We start from the raw sequence: 22,019 nt of genomic DNA, 5'->3' as shown, positions 1-22,019 counted from the left end.
CTTGATCAACCGACAGCAAATGGAGAAAGTGCACAAAGCATGAAGCAGCTGTTAGATACCACCAAAGAATGAATTTATGCTTTAAAAGGGCTAAATCTAAATTTAAATGACGAACAAGCCATCATAGCTCGGATAGTGGTTCGAAAACTAGACAAAGAAAGTCTACGTTTATACGAGCAAAACGTAAAAAAAAGTAGGGATATACAAAGCCTAGATGACGTCTTCAGTTTTCTGGAACAGCAATATCAAGCTCTAGAAGCAATACGCGACAGAAAACCAACTAAATGGAACAATCAAAAGCAGCCACAGCGAACACCTACATTTTATACAGCGGCACAAAATAATTGTGTATACTGCAAGGTTCCTGGGTATCAAATTGGTGAATGCAGAAAGTTTCAGACATTGACTACGATGAATCGAAGAAGATTCATAACAAACAACAAGTTATGCTACATTTGCCTTGATCACGTATATGAAGGAAAATGTAATAATAAAAAGAAGTGCAATAAGTGTGAAAGAAATCATCATAATTTATTGCACTTCAATGAATTCCAAAAAGGAAAAGCAGGAAGTGAAGAAAATGTCACAAAAACATCTTCCACAATGATGACGAAACATTCGGAAATGGCGATACTCCTAGCAACAGCACAGATAAGGGTGAAGGCAGCAAATGGAGAGTATGTGACATTGCGAGCTCTAATCGATCAAGGATCCCAAAAAACTACTATTTCCTAAGAAGCATCTCAAATACTTCATTTACCAAGAAGAAGAGAAGTAACTGAACTACAAGGTTTAGGAAATACCACAGTGGGAGTGTCCAAATTTAAAATCAACATTAAAATCAAGCCGAGATTCCTAAGCAACGAGGCGTACAATGTCGAAGCACTAATTTTGCCGAAATTAGCGAGTGCTCAACCAGACAAAACGTTTAAATGGGATGTAGAACAATTGAAAAACTACACTTTAGCTGATCCCAATTTCAATAAATCAGATCGAATCGATATTGTCATTGGAAGTGACATATATGCCGACATACTAGAAGAAGGTATATTTAAAAAGGATCGAATACTAGGTCAAGCTACGAAATTGGGCTGGATATTGTCGGGAGTTTTTCAACAACCGACAAAAACAATACAATTTTAGCAGCGGTTACTACAACATTGGAGAAGTTTTGGGAAATAGAAGGCACTACAACTCCAGCAGATACAGCAGATGATGATGAATGCCTAAGAACTTTTGAAAAAACAACAGTAAGAAATGGAAATAATCGATTTGTCGTCAATCTACCTTTTAAACAAGAAAAAGAATTGGGCGATTCTCGCAAACAAGCTATGGCGAGGTTTCTTAATCTTGAGAAAAGGTTCGCTACAAATAACGAGTTAAAACAACAATATGTGCAATTTATGAAAGAATATTCAGAAATGGGCCACATGGAAAAAGCAAGTGAAAATAAATGCGGAAAATACTATTTGCCACATCAAGCAGTGATTCGAGAAGACAGTAGAACGACTAAACTACGAGTAGTTTTCGATGCGTCTGCAAAAACTACAAATGGAAGTAGTTTAAATGACATCCTCTTCATAGGACCGAGACTTCAAAGAGATATATTTGACATTATAATCAAATGGAGACTTTGGCAATATGTATTAACTAGTGATATTGAAAACATGTTTCGACAAATTAAAATAACAGATAGTGATCAAGATTACCAACGTATATTGTGGAGAGAAACAAAAGGAGAGCCGATAGAAGAATACAAACTACAAACAGTTACATATGGGACAGCATCAGCTCCTTTTTTGGCAACGAGAACTTTACAAGAAATTGCCAAACTATGCGAGCCCCACAACTCTTTGCTTTCAAACATCATTAAAAACGACTTCTACATGGACGATTTAATGACAGGAGCAGATTCAATAGATGAATGTAAGGCCATTCAGTATGAAATATCGAAACAACTACAAAAATATGGATTTCACTTAAGGAAGTGGATGTCAAACAACAGTAAAATCATGGCAACAATTCCGGTAAATAACGCGAATGAAGTAATAAAAATAGCAGAAGACGAAACAATAAAGACATTGGGTATTCAATGGGATCCTACCAAAGACATGTTTGGATTTAATACGAATCTTTCAACGCAAAAGCTGGTTACAAAAAGACAAGCAAGACAAGACAAGACCAACAACCGTTATAGCAAAGTTATTTATACAGAAACTTTGGTTGATGAAACTCAACTGGGACGAGTTACTTGACGAGAATTTAACAAAAGAATGGCAAGAGTTTATGCAGCATATACCAGAGATAAAACGAATAAAAATTCCTAGATGGTTTGAAATTAAAAACAACTTTAAATTTGAACTACATGGATTCGCAGATGCTTCAGAGAAAGCTTATGCAGCAGTTGTATATGCTAAAGTTGGATCAGTTATAACAATTGTTGCTGGTAAAACTAAAGTGAATCCAATTAAAAATAAGAAAACGTTACCAAAACTGGAACTATGCGCGGCTCACCTACTTGCTAAATTGCTGCAAAGGATAAAAACAGTCATCAACAGAGAAATGAAAATATTTGCTTGGAGCGATTCAACTATAACGTTAGCATGGATAAATAATTGCCAATGTAAAGACAGATTTATTAGAACACGAATAGAACAAATCAAATTACTTGTTTCCAATGCGAAATGGCAACACGTTGGAACAAAGGACAATCCAGCTGATGTAGCAACCAGAGGGGTACTGGCGAACAAACTAATAGAACACGATCTATGGTGGAAGGGACCAAAATGGTTGCGAGAAGAGGAACATCATTGGCCAATAAAGAAGATTATTCAAATCGATGCAACGTATGTGACAACCTCAGAGGAATTACATTTCTTGGATAAGGTAATACTTAAATATTCTAGTTTAAGCAAATTAATAAGGGTAGTAGCTTATATTTTGCGATTTGTAAAAAGAATAAGAGGGAAAAAATGCCCTGAATACTTAGTTAAATCTGAAATGAAGGAAGCTGAAGAAATGTTAATAAGATATCAGCAAAAATTACAATTTAGAGAGGAAATTCAGAGTTTAGAAATAAAAAAAGAAATTAATCATAAAAGTAGCATTGCAAGCTTAAATCCAATTTTGGATAATAAGGGAATCCTTCGTGTAGGAGGTAGATTGGGTAATTCAAATCTTCAATTTAATCAAAAGCACCCAATAATATTAAATAAGTCACATTTTTCATCATTGATAATTGAAAATATTCATAAAATAACTTTACATGGAGGAAACAAGTTAATGGAATCAATGATTAGAAGGAATTACTGGATTGTTGGATTGAAGAATTCTATAAAAAAGACAATTCGAACTTGTAGTAGATGCGTACGTTACCGCAAAGAAGTAGCAAAACAATTAATGGGAAATCTTCCAGAATTCCGAGTATCTATGTCAATTCCATTTACACACGTTGGTATAGACTATGCAGGACCGATTCATATGAAATGTTCAAAAGAACGAGGACAAAAAACATTTGAAGGATATATAGCTGTATTTGTTTGTATGGCAACAAAAGCTATTCATTTAGAAGCAGTAAGTGATTTAACAACCGAAGCGTTCCTAGCTGCTTTGAAAAGATTTTTTGCTAGAAGAGGTAAAAGTCAACATATATATGCGGACAATGGAACAAATTTTGTCGGAGCTTGTAGAAGATTAGACCGAGATTTTAAAATGGCAATCAAAAATAATTCAGCCGTAGCTCCCATATTAGAAGCAGCTCCTCACTTCGGAGGAATTTGGGAGGCAGGAGTGAAGTCGGTGAAATATCATTTAAAAAGAGTGATAGGCGAAACTAAATTGACATTTGAAGAAATGATTACTTTACTATCACAGATTGAAGCAGTACTGAATTCACGACCTTTATGTGCGATAGATAGTGAAAGCGATATAGACGTTTTAACGCCTGGCCATTTTTTAATAGGATGTCCAATAATAAATTGTCCTGAAGCAATTAATGATAACCAAATAGGTTCATTAGATAGATGGAAATTAATACAAAAACTTAAAAAAGACTTTTGGAAACGATGGGAAAGCGAATATGTTGTAATATTGCAACAACGCATGAAGTGGAAAACCAAACAAGCTAATCTCGTACAAGGACAAATAGTTATTATTAAAGATGAAGAAACTCATCCAGCCAAATGGCCATTAGGAAAAATTATTGAAACTTATCCGGGAAAGGATGGAAATATAAGAGTTGTAACTCTAAAATTACAAAATGGCATACTTAAACGGGCCGTTCACAAATTATGCCCACTGGAGGTAACAAACAGCAGTAGAGCAGAGGAAGCAAATCATGTGACAAGTTTGCTGACTTCGAGAATAACAAAAAATACTGCAACCTCAGAACGACCGAGTAAAACAATGCAAAATATTGACCTATTACGAAGATGCCTGCATAATGATTACTGCAACTTTAAATGACAAATATAATAGTCTTAAAGCAAATAATGAATTGTTTATAAAAAAACAAAATAGAAAAAAGCGAGCACCATTCGAATTCGTTGGTTCAATTTAGCATATATTATTCGGAAATATGGATGCTGATGACCGAGAAATTATGGAATCAAATATTAGAAATATTTTCGACAACCAAAAAGATATAGCAAAATTGTTTAAAAGGCAGACATCGGTAGTTGATTCTACCATAAATATATTAAAAAAGACAACAGATGAAGTTAACCGTAATTTTGAGAAAATGAATCAACAACTTAATAAATTTTATAACGAACTAATAAAAGATCAAAATGCTGAACGAATTACCTTGATGTTTCAAATATTAACCATTTCAATAGGAATAGTTATGGACGAATGTGAAGAAATCCAAACTTCAATAATTAATCTTCTAATTGACATAAATCATGGTCGCATAAATCCAAAACTATTAAAGCCTTCGCAACTTAATAAAGAAATTGAATTTATTAGAAACAAACTACCACACAAATTAATACTACCTGGAAGAAAATCGGGTAATGAATTACAAGAAATTTATAAATCGATGACTGCTAAAGGTTTAATTGTTGATTCACGGCTAGTCATAAACCTAGAAATTCCCTTAATATCGTATGAACCGTCAAACGTATATAAATTAAATCCACTTCCAATAAATTACAAAGGGAATATGATTATTCCAGAAATAAAGGCAGAATATTTAATATACAAGTTTGATTTGAATCAATATTCACTTATAAACCAAGTAGATCTAGATAAATGTTCTACTAACTCAGAGAATCATTACCAATGTCCTGGAAATTTAGCTTGGAAATCAGCGACGGATAATTCATGTGAAGTAGCAGCTTTAAAACAATTAGAAAATGAAGCATGTGATTTCAAACCTTCTACAAATGAAAACGTTTGGATAAAATTATCTTCTCAAAATCGGTGGCTTTACAAATTATTTAGCAAAGCAATGATATATCTAGAATGTGATAATAATCAACAAATGCATATGGAAATCCCTAGTCAAAGCATTATGACAATAAGAGAAGGATGCACAGTCCGGCATGAAGGAGTAACTGTAACAGCATCTCATCACGTACAATCTGAAATTAAAAAAGAATTGCTATCCTCTTCTTGGGTTAAAGATATTGAAGATATTCCAGAACTACAAATAAAACCTTTTGATTCAACATTAATAAACAATACCAAAGATATCGTACATCTTAAACAACAAATAGAACTCCTCAAAACAGAAAATATAAAATTAAAAAGTATAAATTTTCATCACGTAAGTGGTCACGTTTCGCTAACATTAGTTTTGACAATAGCATTAATCATTACTATTTTATATATAAGATCCAAATGTGTAACAAGAACTGTGACTGTTCCATTTGAACCTCCAGTTAGACATAATTAAAAAATATTAATAATAAAACATAATATACAACTGGCTAAATGAGCATCTGACCCCCCTCTTAATATAATAAAGCTACACCCACACGTACACACCATACTCAACACGGTTACACCATCCACATCATTCACACATCATACTCCACACATCTACACCAATATTCATCCCACACACACCAACTCATCATCATCTACACCACACCTTTCACACCACACTCGAGGACACCAAACACAATTAACAAAAGGGACTGGCGGACGGCGCCAGCCTCTCTTTCGATTACGATCCGCGCGCATATCCACATCGTTTTGCCAGTTCGTCGCTTCAACCTTTTCGGAATCTTCCTATTCGTCATTTATTCAACGGATAGTAACAATTTGTATGTTTTTGGTGTTGGCGTCAACATTAGTTTCGAGTCAGTCGCAATGTGGCGTCTGTATGGATAATTTCGCACTATGCGTAAATGAGACCAGCTACCAACTATGCTATGAAGCGACAACATTGGCAACGGCTGATCAAGAAATCTACTCTTGCCCAGACAATAAATATTGCACGGATTCGGAAAATATATGTGAGGCGTACCCTGATGGTGTCAATATTAAAGCGGTTTGTGCAGGTCAGGAAGATTCTACAGCATGTAGCAGCACATGTTCTGGCAAGACAAATGGACAGCTTATTTGTTTAAGTTCAACGCAATTCGGTATATGTAGAGGTTCAACAACGTTGGTACCTACCAGTCCCCTCTCTTGTCCGACAGATCAAGTATGTAGTGAGGAATTGGTTTCTGAATTAAGCTTGAAGAAAGTATGTGCGCCGCAAAGTGTGCTGGATTACTTTGAATTGAAATCCACATGTTCAAAAGAAAATGCGGTAACTCAAGCCACCACTACAGCATCAACAGTATCAACAACACCAGTGAATACAGTGGGTTTATGCGAAAGCTCGGGCAAAACCGGATCTTACTTCCAAATAGAAAATCCAGACAATTGCCAATCATATGTATATTGTCAACGTGATGGCACCTCCTACATATCAATGGTTCTGCAGTGTAAGGCCGGTCTGTTCTACAGCGTTGCGCAGAATAAATGCATTACTGGTGTACAGTGCCCACAATGATTTATCGAAGAGATGATTATAAAGTGAACAAGCTTGAAGAATACTAATTTGATTTTTTTGAACACATTAGATAAATTTTTTAGTAAATACACTTTTAATAAATAGCTTGTACACTCATGCATACCTATGTATATACATACATACTTATATACAAATAAAGCTAAATAGAAAAAAAAAAAAAAAAAAAAACATAAAATTGCGAAAGAACAACGGTGGTGGCGTTGAAAAAACAACAGTTTAAACTAGTGGAAAAAAAAAAAAAAAAAAAAAAACCCGGAGTTTAAAACTGTTACAACAAAAAGTAAAAACCCGTTCAAAAACAAAAAAAACAGAATTGTGGAAGAACAACGGTGGTGGCGGTGAAAAAACAACAGTTTAAACCAGTGGAAACAAAAAAGAAAAAAAAAAAACAACCCGAAGTTTAAAACAGTTAAAACAAAAGGTGAAAATCCGTTGGAAAAAAAAAAAAAAACCAATAAAGGCGGATCACAGTGTTAAAAGTGCAGTGTCATACACATACAATATACATACATACATACATGTTTGTGTAAAATTGGTGCAAAAAAAAAAATTAAAAAAAAAGAAAAAAAAATACATGTGGATGAATACATAACAAAAAAAAAAAGAGTGAACAAACGTGCGGTGACAAAAAGAACCAAACAAAAAAAAAATACGGTAGTTTATTCTCATACCATATCCATATGTATGCACATATATGTATTTACATAAGTGAAAAATGGTAAAGCACAAATAAATTACAAAAGGAAAAAGTGCTAAACCATCAGTGAGGTGAAAAGGAAAACAAATAATAATCGTGGTGTGAAAAGAAGTGAAGTAGTGGGTCAAATAACGCACAAACACAACAAAAAAAAGGCAAAAAAGATAGTCACCAAGGAATCACCACAGCAAGCAGCAGCGCAAGGATTGGAGAAAGAAGCACAGGCACAAGCAAAGGCAAAGGCGAAGGCACAGACACAGGCACATAAACACAGACACATACACTCATATTATCCCCAAAAGCCCCTGGCGGAAATCAAAGTGAGTTGTATCGTTCCTTTCAATTTATATATCACTTTCATATACGTATGTATGGTAGAATCTAAACTTAAATTTACGGTTCAGACCAAATTTCAGGTCGAAAAATAATTGAAAACCGTTACCAAACTGTTTTCGGAGTTCGGTTTATTTTCCGGTAAAAACCAAAAACCGCTAACAAAACAGTTTGGTACTGTATATAACATATTAAATGATTACCGTTGTGTTATAACACAAAATTACCCCGAGAAAATACATATTAAAATTCAAGTATTTATGTACATACCTTTGAAATTTCCAGCAAGACCCCTTATACTTAACCAAGTAGTTATAAGCAGAATTGCTAAAAGTAAGCTACGGTAATCAAAAAGAAAAAAAAAATAACAGCAAACAAAAGCGTAGTGAGAATTCAAGTTTATACCATACATACATATGTACATATATTCCACGTATATTTGTAAAAACAATAAAGAGCATAACTGGCTCAGTTACTGCTAAAATTATATGCATATTTCAAAATATATACATTTACATACTTACATATATTCTAAAGTCAGAATATCATTATATTTTCTTTTCGCGGCCTCTTCTCACTGCGTACATATATACATACGTATGTATATGCGTCGCAGTTATACAGTTACATACTTATATACTTGTTAACAAGCTAATTTGCGAAAATTATCTACGGGCACTTGGTTCTCTATTCGTGATTTATTCGTACCGCGAACACATATACATACATACAGTTATGGACAATAAAATAGAATCAAAGGTGTTGCTTTGAAACAATATCATAATTTTTTTGAAATTTTTCATCTATGTAGTAACTTTTCTGCATAATAACAAAGGCAATAATATGTACTTTTAAAAAAGAGAAAAAGATAGGATTGCCGAGTTTTACAGTTAACTGTAATTTAAAAACTGTAAATAGCGTGCCTCGTGCTTAGTGACAAAATAATAGAATCAAAAGCGAAATTGTATCATAAATGAAAAATGTTGAATTTAAAAAGCGTAAAAAGTAGTTATATTAACTTAATTAGATCTGTGGAATGAATAATTGTATCAATTATGAATTTATTTAAAAAAATTGGTCGAGCAAAACATTGTTTAGAGGGGGAAAGATTGTGCGTCCAAAATTTGTAAGGAATGGGTCACGCGTAACGGCAAATTGCAAATATATGAAATATGTCTCAAATATTTGTGTTTGATGCCTTAAAATGTCTGAAAAAATCGCCCGATCACAAAAAAATGACTGCGCAAGTCGTTCGAAATATTGCATGATTGCCGATGCGCGTACCGTTAAAGGCCTCTGCAGCCATTCAATAAGAATTATTTGCAAAAGTTTCTTCGAGACTTGTGGAGAAAAATTGCTTTGGCACATGGTCCCGAAAGGTGCCAATGCTGAGAAAATGGCATAGATACAATCGTACTCAGTTTGCAAAACGACACAATAATTAGGGCGGAGCTGAAAATTAAGAAAAAATGGTTCGCCATTTTATGGTCTGAATGCAAAATTAATATGATAGGAAATGATAGTTATGCATGAGTCCGACGTCCAAAAAACAAAGAAATATGCGTCCGCTACATGACTAGGTCTTTCAAACACCGTGGGGGCAATATAATGGATTAGTATTGGCTCTCATATTGTGTTCCGGGACCTATATTTTGGATACAAGAAAACATAGACCGCCATATATACGTTAAGGTTTTAGATAAGCTTATATTCTCAAATGCTGACTGGAATTGGCTTTGCATTTTGGCAATTCCAACAAGAGACCGAATCGAAACATATTTCGGGTCTTGCAAAAAAGTGGTTTTCAGATCATGGTGCTAGCGTTATGGCTTGGCCAGAGTAATCAGCAGATCTGAATCTCATCGAAAACTTACGGAAAATTGTTAAGGAAAATATTGCACCCCTTAAACCGAAAATTACCCAGAATTCTGAGAGAAGGTACAAAGGTCTGGTATTCTGTTCCACAGAACACTTTCGGTAGCCTAATTAGGTCTATGCTTAGAAGATGTGCATCGGTATTAGACGATTAAGAATACACTACAATATACTACCAATTTTTCTATTAGTTCCCTTAAAAAAATATTTTTTTTTATTGAAAAAGTTTTTGATTCTATTTTTTTGTCCATCGAATTTTTGAAATATATTGTTTACCTTTGTTTTTGTAATATTTATGAATTCTTTTGTTCCAATATTTTTACTGCTACGAATAGCACTTGATATGAAGTACATAATAAAAATATAACTTAGTTGAATTTAAATCAAATTCATACTTTTTTTGAGAACGGAAAATTAGTACCACGGATGATTCTATTTTATTGTCCATAACTGTATATATGCATATATTATATATATACATAAAAACGAGTGAGCTTGAGAGAATTACCTGCGGTCGTTTAATTCCCTTTTCGTGGTTTCTTCGTACGAACATATATACATATTTACATACATGCGTATATATATATGCACATACGGGCGCATATAAATATCATATATACTGAAAAGTATACCCGATCGACATCGGGTACAGATTATATAACAAATAGACTGTTTTCTCATAACAACTTTCTCTTCATAACTAAATATTTGTACAAAAGTGTATTGTCTCATATGTAGATACGCTCATTGCTTCGAAGTCCACATTGGCATATATTCCGCGATACCCCTTGGTTTTCGTCTAACAAAACCAAGCAGGATTGCGTATAAAACATATTCAAAGTCCACATTGGCATATTCCCGCAATACCCCTTGATTTTTGAGCAACAAAAACAAGCAGGATTGCATAAAAAACCAAAAGCGTAATACATATGTATGTACATACATGCATATGTACAAAGTGCAGTGATCTCTAAAACGAGCGCTCATTAGCACATAACAAATAAAATATCCACCTATAGGTATACCCTATAGGACATTTGGACTTAAACGATATATGAAACAAATATATATAGAAAAATAATACATATAAAATATTTCCGGTCATTAAAAAAAAAAATAAAAATAAAATAAAATATAAAAAAAAAAAAATTAAAAATAATAATAATTAAATCCAATTTAAGCGATCAATTATTTACTTAATTTTAAAACTCTTATTAACGTACAAGAGTTCGCGATCGCGCATATTATCAAATACGTAAAGCGCTTTCTTATATTTCAATTTCGTTCAAAACTCTTATTTAGCTAAAAGAGTTCTCGTCTGATTATATAAATAAATACATATACATATATACGAAAATATTTTTAAAATCTCGGTTTATCAAAAAGCCATTGGTTTTATTTATTTGTCTGAAACTCTTACATACAAAAGAGTCTTTTATTCAACATCTTAAATACGAAACTTTTTCTAATCAGCTACAAGTCTAGTTTTCAGTAAGACGTTTTAATTCATTCTATACATCTTTAAATGAGTTCAGACTCAAAGGAATCTAAAACAACACAGTCACTAAAAGTTCCAAAAATGGTTTTAGATGAAAAGAGCCCATGTACACCTGCTGAAGCTACACGCTCAAAGCAAGGTGCTACAAAAGTAAAGAGGGGTAAAGATATTTCTTATACAAAATTCATTGCTGAGAGTGACAGTTTAGTACGATACTGCACTCGATTTTCATCTTCACCGATTCAAGACAATTCTGAATCGGTCTTAGAAATCAAAAAAGATAATTTAGACAATTTTTGGACGCGTCTCCAAGCGGCATATGACGCAATCGTAGAATCTGACGAATCAGATCTACCTGAAAATTTCAAATCTTCAGCATACTCCAAATATGAAAACGACGAAAGCGATGATCTCAGATCAGCTAAAATTAATTAATGCAATTGCACCTACTCCACTTCCGCGAGTAGAGATGCCACAAGTACAAAGTCAAGAGGCGAATTCAGGTATCCACTTGAAGGTGCCCGCATGTGACACAGAAATTTTTCATGGGGGTTATGAACAATGGCCGTCCTTCCGGGACATGTTCACAGCCGTTTACATAAACCACCCAAAATTATCTAATGCACAAAAATTGTATCACCTCCGATACAAAACCAAAGGTCAGGCAGGCGTAATAGTGAAACAGTTCGCTCTCAATGACGAAAATTTTAATTTAGCTTGGGAAGCTCTAAAAGCACGTTATGAAAACGAGAGAATATTGGTCGATAAGCAGATAACAATTCTAATGAACTTGCCAAAAATTCAAAAGGAAACCAGTGAAGAATTTATCAAACTTCAATCAACTGTTTCCAATTGTTTGTCGATTTTATCGACCCAAAACATTCCCACAGACAGCTGGGACCCTATACTGGTGAATATATGCACAGCAGCATTACCAGAAAAGTCTTTACTATTGTGGGAGCAATCGCTCTCATCACGTAAAAAGTGCCCAACGTGGCAACAAATGAGAGATTTTCTCACTACCCAGTACGAAATAGCAGAAAGGGTAGACAAAAAAATAAATACAAGTAAACCAAAAGGTATGCAGCAAGACTTCAATAGAAGCTTCCACAAGCCCCAAGCCAATAGCCACAATAATTCAAATAGAAACCTTTTTAAAAATCAATCGTTCTCTTCCGAACAATATAAACAAACGTCATGCGAACTGTGCAGAGGAGGTCACAAATTAAAATTATGCGAAAAGTTCAAAAAAATGAATGTTTGCGATCGAAACAATTTCGTAAGATCGAAAAAATTATGTACCAACTGTATGTCACATGCGCATACGCTTAAAGATTGCGAAAGCAAATTTAATTGCGTTTATTGCCATAAAAGACATCATTCTATGTTACATATAACCAATTTTTCCAGCTCATCCCCAAACAATGCAAACGTTAAACGAGCAACAGGATTAGTTGCCACAACTAATTCTGAAAACTGCCAAGAAGCACCATGCTGCTCAAAGGCGTTAAAACCCAATCGCTACATAGCGAAAATCACAGTAGGGTACTTTTACCCACAGCAGTTGTCCCCATCGAGCACCGAGGAGAACTGTTTAAACTCAGAGCCTTAATAGACCAAGGATCACAACGATCCTTTATAGCGTCTAGGGCACAAAACAGGCTACAGTTACCAACAAAACTGGCCAACTTTGAAATCACGGGAATGGGCGGAAGAGTTGTTCAAAACTCAAATAAAATCTGCCCCATTACCCTCTTTTCCCCCAAAGCGGATAAGCGCATACAAGCAGAAGCTATTGTCTTACCGCAATTAACCTATATGTTACCCAGCTATCACATAATTAGCAAGCATTGGCAAAAGGTTTCACACCTAAAGCTAGCAGACCCAAACTGCAACACCCCCGCTCAAATAGATCTACTATTAGGCAGCGATCTCATACCACAAATTATTCTCGAAGGTATTGAGAAAATTAACAAAACACAAAACGCAAAATACCATTTTCGGATGGGTCCTAAGCGGACTAGTTGCGGAACCAGTTAAAACATTGACAACTCAAGTTGAGGAAGTCTCAAATGAGTACCTCAATTCACAATTGAGAAAATTTTGGGAACTAGAGGAACTCCCCCCCATATCAGTCACAACCCCGGAAGATCAGTATTGTGAGGATTTTTACAAAGCCACAACCAGAGAACGTACAGAGAAGGTTCACGATAACGAAAATTTAGGGATATTTCAATTTTGGGATATTTACTGTTTTGGATGAGCGTGTTTCACCACAGAAAATTATTAGCGTGTTTCACCACTTAACATCAGGGGCATGAAAATAGCAGAATTGAGCATTTTCAGTGTTAAGTGAGAACAATAATGATAAATCCAATGTTAAGGAATGTACGCTTACAGATTCCCTGTTTTACTATGCGCAAACGATGCTGCATGTAATTTATATATGTACATACATGCATACATATATATGTATGTATATTTTCTATATATTTTATATCAAAGCACGCAAGCATGTTTATACGTACATACAAATTGAACTATTTCATGATGAATTCCTTAAAATCTTTGGAAATATATAATAAAGTCATACATGCATTATTATCTAAGTATGTATGTATGTAAATCTTTAATTAATGTACATAGGATATAGATATATATGTATGTACATACATATTTATTTACAGGTCAGGTCTTTAAAAGTTTTGATAACATGTTAAAAGACCAAGCGGTCGCACATATTCACGTACATATGTAATTATGTGTGTATGTAAACAAAAAGAAACATACGCATAATGTTTGTAAATTTGTCTACCCACAACTTTGTATGTAAATGTGTACAATTATTGCTTCATGCGAAATCTTCGTTTCACGGGCAACCAATGGCTGAAGCTTAAGTTTTTTCAAAGAGTCAATGTGTCGAAACTCAAAAAGTCACGCCCGGAACACATTGAGCGGGGCAGGCTGCAAGCGACATCTGTCAAATATTAAAATATACACGTTCATATGGACACAGTTATGTAGTTGTGCAGCTGTCTAAATAGCTGTGTCCTTAAGAATGTGTGTATTTCAATATCAGATTCAGATGGCGCTTGCAATCTGTCGCGTTCTATGTGTTCAGCACATCAATCAGTCGAAGCACTGACGCGACGAGACGCAAAAGAAACTAACAAACGATCGCCGATTGTTACCGCTTCCCTTGCCGCTGTAACAGCTTTGCCAACAAACTAGCGTAAATATGTATGCATATGTATGAGCTTGCATACATATCGACGCAGATTTTTGCGAGTCACGGACAAATATTTTAGACAAATATTATAAATCGACAACTCCTATGTTGCCACTTTTGTCGTTTCTTTCTGTGAAGAAGCATCAGAAAGATGTTCAATTTATGATTTTTAGCTTTTGCCATCGTCGCGAAAAGACGCTTGTAGGCAAAGGCCTGCTCGGGGAGATGTAATGGTGTCTACTTTTATGAATGAAGCGAGGTCGCTTGTGGCATATGCCCCTGCGTTTATGAACGAAATCGTTTTTGTTGTAAAATTTGCTACATTTGGGCTTCACCAATTCGGCTGTGATATTGACTTGTGACGTTGCCGATGCTATATTAGACGATTGTTGTTTTTGTAGAACAATATTTGTACTTTTTGCGGGTGACATATCTACATGTGAACGCATATAAGTATGTATATTGTGTATGCATTATTTGTGAGGGAATGCCATACGCACATATTTACATGTGTACGCATATAAGTATGTATGATGCTATTTGAAACAATTCTTGTTTTTGTAAAGCAATGTTTGTAGTTTTTGTGGGTGACATATTTACATGTGTACGCATATTTGTATGTTGGTGTGTATATACATTATTTGTTCGGCAATGTCGTACACATATGCATATGTATGTACATATAGAGCAGTGCGCGCACACTTTTTACTGATAAATGATAATATTACGATTTGAATTTGAATTCTACCTACATAAGTATGTATCTAACAATGTGCTAATATCTAGATGCATATGAAAATTTAAATGATGAAATGTGATTTACATATACAGTATACTCTCGAAAAGTAAATCGATTGGTATTTTGGGTAATTTACTTTTTCGAATAATTTACTTTTCCAAATATATACATAAATTATCTGTTTTTATAATATTAAATGCATTTTTAAACTTAAAAAATTCATTCATTTATTTGCTTTAATAAAACATATGGATTTACATGAAAAACATATTTACATTTACATACATACATACAGCTATGGACATATAAATGGCACAAAATTATATTTCAACTAAATGTTAAAAATTGTCCATTAAAAATTCCTCGAAATGTCAAATTTTTTGCATCCAACTTTGTCCCGTAATAGCTCTCATATCTGCAGCGGCGAAATATTCCGTTATGTTTTGCTAATTATTTACCGTTATCAATTTTGTGTAAACAACACTAATATTGAATGGACACGTAAATGGCACAAACTAATTTGCATACACAGTTCCCGCGTAAACTTCGATAGAAGCGTATGATATTTACCATAGTTGGATAGTTTTTTATCAGAAGTATTTTGAGTAAATAAGTTATAGAAAATGGGATCAGGAAAGCATACCACAATAGAAGAAAAACGAATCATATGGAAAATGCATGAAGGAGGACAGAAAGTGGCCGAAATTGCTAAAAATTTAAATATTTCTCGGAAAAAAGTATACAATGCAATTAATTCATGTATGAAGAACACTGATTTATTGATAAAATCACAAATTCGAAAACCAAGGCCTCGAAAAACAGATGCGCGTACGGATGCTGCTATTGTAAGAATGTCCAAAAATGACCCATTCAAGTCATCACGACAGATAGCAGCCGATATCAACCAATCATTGGATACAGAAATATCCTGTAGGCTTGTCAGGAGACGACTGAATGAAGCAAACTTGTTTGGGCGCATTTCTAGGAAGAAGCCGCTCCTGTCAAAAAAAACATTTCTAAACGATTGGCCTTCGCCAGAGCCCATCAAGAAAAAGCAATCCATTTTTAGAAAAACATATTGTGGAGTGACGAAACGAAGATCAACAGGATAGGGCCAGATGGAAGAGGCTTTGTTCATCGTCCTAAAAGCCAAGAATTTAATCCAAGGTTCACACAGAAGACAATCAAACACGGGGGCGGAAACATTATGGTTTAGGGTGCATTTTCCTGGCATGGCATAGGGCCACTCGTACGAATAAACGGCAAGATGGATAAGTTTCAATACTTAGACATCTTGAGACATCATATGGAACCATATGCCTTCGATAACATGCCAATTAATTGGAAATTTATGCAAGACAATGACCCCAAACACTCCTCCAAACTAGTTAGGAATTGGTTAAGTGCGGAGAAAATCAATGTCTTAGATTGGCCAGCGCAGAGCCCCGACTTAAATCCCATTGAAAACTTATGGAATGAAGTCAAGATTAGAGTCGCGAAGAAAAATTATAAAAATCTGGACGATCTTTGGGCTGCCGTTCAGGAAGCTTGGCATGCCATACCAAAGACCAAGTGTGAAAAACTGGTTGAGAGTATGAGTCGCAGGTGTGAAGCAGTCATTAAAAACAAAGGCTACAGCACAAAATATTAGCTACTAAATTGTTTGTACAAAAAAAAACCAGATAAAAACATGTTTTTAACTCGATTTTTCCCCTCTTTTGCAGATTGTGCCATTTATGCGTCCATCTAATTTCACCACTTTTTCTACCTTTTCATAATTTTTGTTGTGTTATTAATGAATTCGAAATTGAGTTTGTGCTATATTTTAGATGTAAGGAATAAACTTTCCGAAAACCGCAAAAACTTGGTTGTTTGAAAAAATATTAAAGATACTTTAGCATATGAAAGTATACTTAAATGAATGTGCCATTTATATGTCCATAGCTGTATGTATGTATAAAAGAAAAAATCTTGAATATTCTTTTGTTTTTTTTCTTTTGCAATATATTTTCTGACCATTTTTGTACGACAATTCAAAAAGTCTGACATCTGATTTGCATCGTTTTCATTTTTAAACCAGTGGATCAAGTCAATTTCTATTTCATCAGCAGTTTCTTTGTTTACTAAAAAGACGCGATAAACAAGAGAGTAAGTGTTTTTGCAACATCGTAAAAAAACGCTGCTTGCTTCGTTTCGAATTTTTTATCACACTCTCTGAAAAGTAAATTAAAAAATTTACTTTTTCGAGGTGCATGTGTAATCTTAAAGGTGATTTACTTTTCCGCGATTATTTACTTTCTGAGAATTTACTTTTCGAGAGTATACTGTAATATTGTTGTAATATATAATATTGAGTGTTTTAGGGTATCTCATATACATATGTACATATGTATATACAACCATATTCATACATATTTATATGAAATTATATAATATTATCAAACATTATAAATATTTAATAAATAACTCTTACTCGCACATTAACTATAAATATAGTTTTGAAAATTGCATAATTTTATTAAAATGTTATCAGTTTTGCATGCATTCAGAAAAATATGCAAAATGATAATCATATCAATTAATATGATTGCATGTAAACGTATATAATTATATCCAAAAGAATAACATACGTCTGTAATAAGAATGTATATTTCTGAGCATAATTTTCATTGAATGCTCAGCTCTGTTCACGCGCCACTGTTAAAGTTTCTCCTTCTTGGCTAGCTGTGGTGAAACACGCTCATCGCATTTTGTTAGATTTTGACAGTTCACACGCTTGTCCGTTGTTGGACCTTCTCTGTAAATATACGTTCTCTGCCACAACTACTAGATCAGAAAATGGGCGGTACGTCGTACGACTACCACTTAAGCAACAATTTCCTAACACACTCGCCTTAGGTCACTCTCGCACCTCTGCAATCCAGCAATTTCTAAGTATGGAAAGAAACCTACTTAAAAAAGGCGAACTCAAATCTGAATACGATGGTGTGTTAGAAGAATACCTCCAGTTAGATCACATGGAGGAAGTAAACCCAGGGGAAAATCGTCAACGGCAAATACTACTCCTTTTACCTGCCACATCACGCAGTAGTAAAGCCAGACAAAAAAACAACAAAGGTAAGAGTTGTTTTTAATGCCTCGAAAACCACCAGTTCAGGGAATTCCCTAAATGATATCCTATTTACGGGACCCACACTCCAACCAGATTTAATGCTTCTGATATTAAATTGGCGTATATTCAAATACGTATTCAATGGGGACGTTGAGCAAATGTATCGGCAAATAGGCGTACATAAAGACGACCAAGATTTTCAACGTATCATGTTCCGATGATCCCCCACCAGTCCTTTACGCGACTTCAAATTAAAAACAGTTACATTTGGCGTTAACTGTGCACCATATTTAGCCATTCGTACTCTCCACGAATTGGCAGACAACACAAAGTCAGAATTTCCCCTGGCAACTGAAGTGTTGAAAACTCAAACGTATGTAGACGATATTTTGTCTGGAAGTCATACTCTTCCAAAAGCATACGAAGCCTTATCACAGGTAATTAAAGCCCTCAAATCCGCAGGGTTTCCATTGAAAAAGATTACGGCAAATCACCCGAATATACTCAAAAATATTCCAAACGAAAATTTGTTGGACACTAATTTCCTTATATTCGAAAAGGAAAGTACAACAAAAACACTAGGCATCCAATGGAATGCGATATCGGACCAGTTCTCATACACGACAGAGTCCATATCCGCATTATCAGCCATCACAAAAAGACAGATTCTATCCTCGGTGGCAAAACTTTTCGACCCTGCAGGATGGCTTTCGCCAATTATGATCCAAGCGAAAGGCTTAATACAGGAATTATGGCTAGATGGAACCGACTGGGACGAACAAGTGAAACCTCTTCGCTTAGAAAAATGGTCCCAGTTCGCAAAAAATCTGAATGACATTTCTCAGATACAAATTCCACGATGGGTAAATTACTCCCCCGAACACAAAGTCGAATTACATGGCTTTTGTGACGCCTCAGAAAAGGCATACTGCGCTACTATCTATGTGCGCACGCAAAGTGATACCACGACCACAAGCCACTTATTAGTAGCAAAAGCAAAGGTGGCCCCTTTAAAAACTGTAAGTCTCCCACGACTTGAGTTATGTGGCGCACTACTACTTTCAAAATTAGTAGCCATGGTGCAAATGCATTTAAATATGACAAAATGCAAACTATATATGTGGTCCGATTCAGAAATTGTACTAGCCTGGTTGGAAAAACCACCACATGCATGGAAGACGTATATTTCTAACCGAACGTCTCAAATTCTTGACCTCGTGGGATCAGCCACTTGGCGTCACGTAGCCAGTGCTGACAATCCTGCCGATCTAGGTACAAGAGGGTGCAAGCCACTGCACCTTGCCACTACCACCCTCTGGTGGAATGGCCCCGGATGGTTGATAGAATCTCCTGATTCTTGGCCACAATCCCCCATGCGCAACATTATCGCCCCAGAGGGTCGAAAAATCGCCACCTTTCACACATTATTGGATGATGCCGACATCCTTGAACGATTTTCGTCGTTTCCAAAAGCGCTCAGAGTAGTCGCTTATATGTTCAAATTCATAGAACAACTCAAAAGCAAAGTTAAGGGATCACATAATTTCCCATGCAACACAGTGACGCACCTAGAGTTACAAAAGGCAAAGGTCGCACTAATAACATATACACAAGCGCGCTATTTCAGCCGCGACATATCACTACTAAGAGAATCGAAGCCGATTGATAAAAAGAGCTCACTCTTAGTCCTCAACCCATTTCTGGACACGAAAGGTCTGCTTCGTGCCAATGGTCGGCTTGCTAATTCGAGCCTAACATATAACGAACGCCATCCCATAATAATCCCAGAGAGGTCATCATTTGCCACACTGTTCCTCCACTACATCCACATCTTAATGCTACACGCCGAACATCGTCTCATGCAACAGATGGTAGCCAGGAGTATTATATCCCCCGTCTTAAGCCGCAAATCAAGAAGTGCATCTTCACATGCAAGATTTGCACTATGCACAAACAGAAGATGCGAACGCAGATTATGGCAGCACTTCCACCGGAACGCTGCAATTTCGCTCTGCCTTTCACCACAACAGGTGTTGATTTTGCTGGGCCTTTCCAAGTAAAGGCGTCCATGTTAAGGTCTCCCACTCTCATGAAAGGCTATGTGGCTGTCTTTGTATGTTTCACGACAAAGGCAGTACATCTTGAGCTATGTAGTAATCTGACGACGGATGCTTTTCTCGCGGCATTTGCTCGCTTCGTCGCTCGACGTGGCTACCCATCAAAGATCATGAGCGACAATGGCAAAACGTTCATTGGAGCTCAACGAGCCACCGAAAAGCAATTTGTGGATTTCCTAAAACAAGTGTCACCCGACATCGTACAAAAGTACGCCCCTCAAGGTATCAACTGGCAATTTATACCCGAGCGCTCCTCATATGGGCGGTTTATGGGAATCAGCTGTAAAAAGCTTCAAAACCCATTTCAAACGGGTAGCTGGAAATTATAAATTCAATTACGAAGAGTTCACGACGCTATTAAATCGAATTGAAGCCGTTCCAGCATTGAAAAGCTACATTACGGCTCCGACGGTCACATACGAATCGTTGATCTCCGTACGCAAAACGGAACGCTGACCAGACCGCTCGTGAAGCTATGCTTTTTGCCAACTTCCGATGATCGCGAATCTGAAAAACCGCAAAAACAAACCGATATTATCGTTTCACAATAAGCTAATCAAATGAAAACGAGAAATACGCCAATACCAACCGTTAAAAAATACAAACCGAAAATCGAAATAACCAAACCGATACTGTCGCGATATAATAAAATCACTAAATTTTACGCTAAAACGAGAAATACGCCCGTAATAAACCGCTAAAAAGTAATAAACTGTCAGAACCAACAAAGAATCTTAGCCAAAAAATTGTCGATCAATATGACGACACGTTCATGCCCCATATCGTGGCAACTTCACCATGTTTGCTTATCTGATAGAAATTTATAATCAATAATCTTCTCTATACAGATTACCATGGATATAGATACGCCAGCCGCAAATACGTCAACCGCTCGCGCGGCTACGAATGTGCCACGCAACGGGCCTACCCCAGCGCCCCGGACGATAGCTGCGACAGCATCGGCCGCTGCACCAGCCACCGCACCAGCAACAACGCCGGCACCTGTACCGGCAACCGCGCCTGCAGCGGTCCTACCCTCCGCACCTCGTGGTGGCACGCGACCACTACCAATCCCATCACAGACTACGGAGCCCCGTCGGATAAGGTGTCCCATCTGTCGACGCCCTCATCGTCTCCACCATTGTGGAATATTTAGGGGTATGCGGCCTTTGCAACGGCAGCAAGTTGCTCAGGCCCACGGGCATTGCATCAACTGCCTGTCGCACACTCATGCAACTACCGAGTGTGAGTCACGTGGGTTGTGCCAAATGTGCCACCGGCCGCACCACACGCTGCTACACCGCAGCTCGTCACGCGAGGTGAATCGGCCACCCATCCATCGCGGCCGCACACCCCGATTCCAACCCTCAGCTCGTGCCGCACCCCAGCGGA

The 22,019-nt window shown here is 36.1% G+C and overlaps 2 protein-coding genes across 11 annotated transcripts in view; one reads left to right on the top strand and one right to left on the bottom strand.

Annotated features, from left to right (window-relative positions):
• The window catches only part of LOC105226621 (plasma membrane calcium-transporting ATPase 3), a 529,385-nt gene that overhangs the window by 144,818 nt on the left and 362,548 nt on the right, over nucleotides 1-22,019 (bottom strand). The gene's annotated exons all lie outside the window — the stretch shown is intronic.
• LOC125779237 (uncharacterized) lies at nucleotides 5,951-7,147 on the top strand (the record flags this gene model as incomplete). The annotated part of the gene is made up of 1 exon (XM_049459875.1): nucleotides 5,951-7,147. A coding segment is annotated over one exon (1,056 nt), but the record flags the coding sequence as incomplete, so codon positions are not given.

This window comes from Bactrocera dorsalis, chromosome 6 (genome assembly GCF_023373825.1).
Source record: "Bactrocera dorsalis isolate Fly_Bdor chromosome 6, ASM2337382v1, whole genome shotgun sequence".
Classification (NCBI taxonomy): domain Eukaryota; kingdom Metazoa; phylum Arthropoda; class Insecta; order Diptera; family Tephritidae; genus Bactrocera; species Bactrocera dorsalis.
This window is presented reverse-complemented; position numbering and strand designations above follow the sequence as displayed.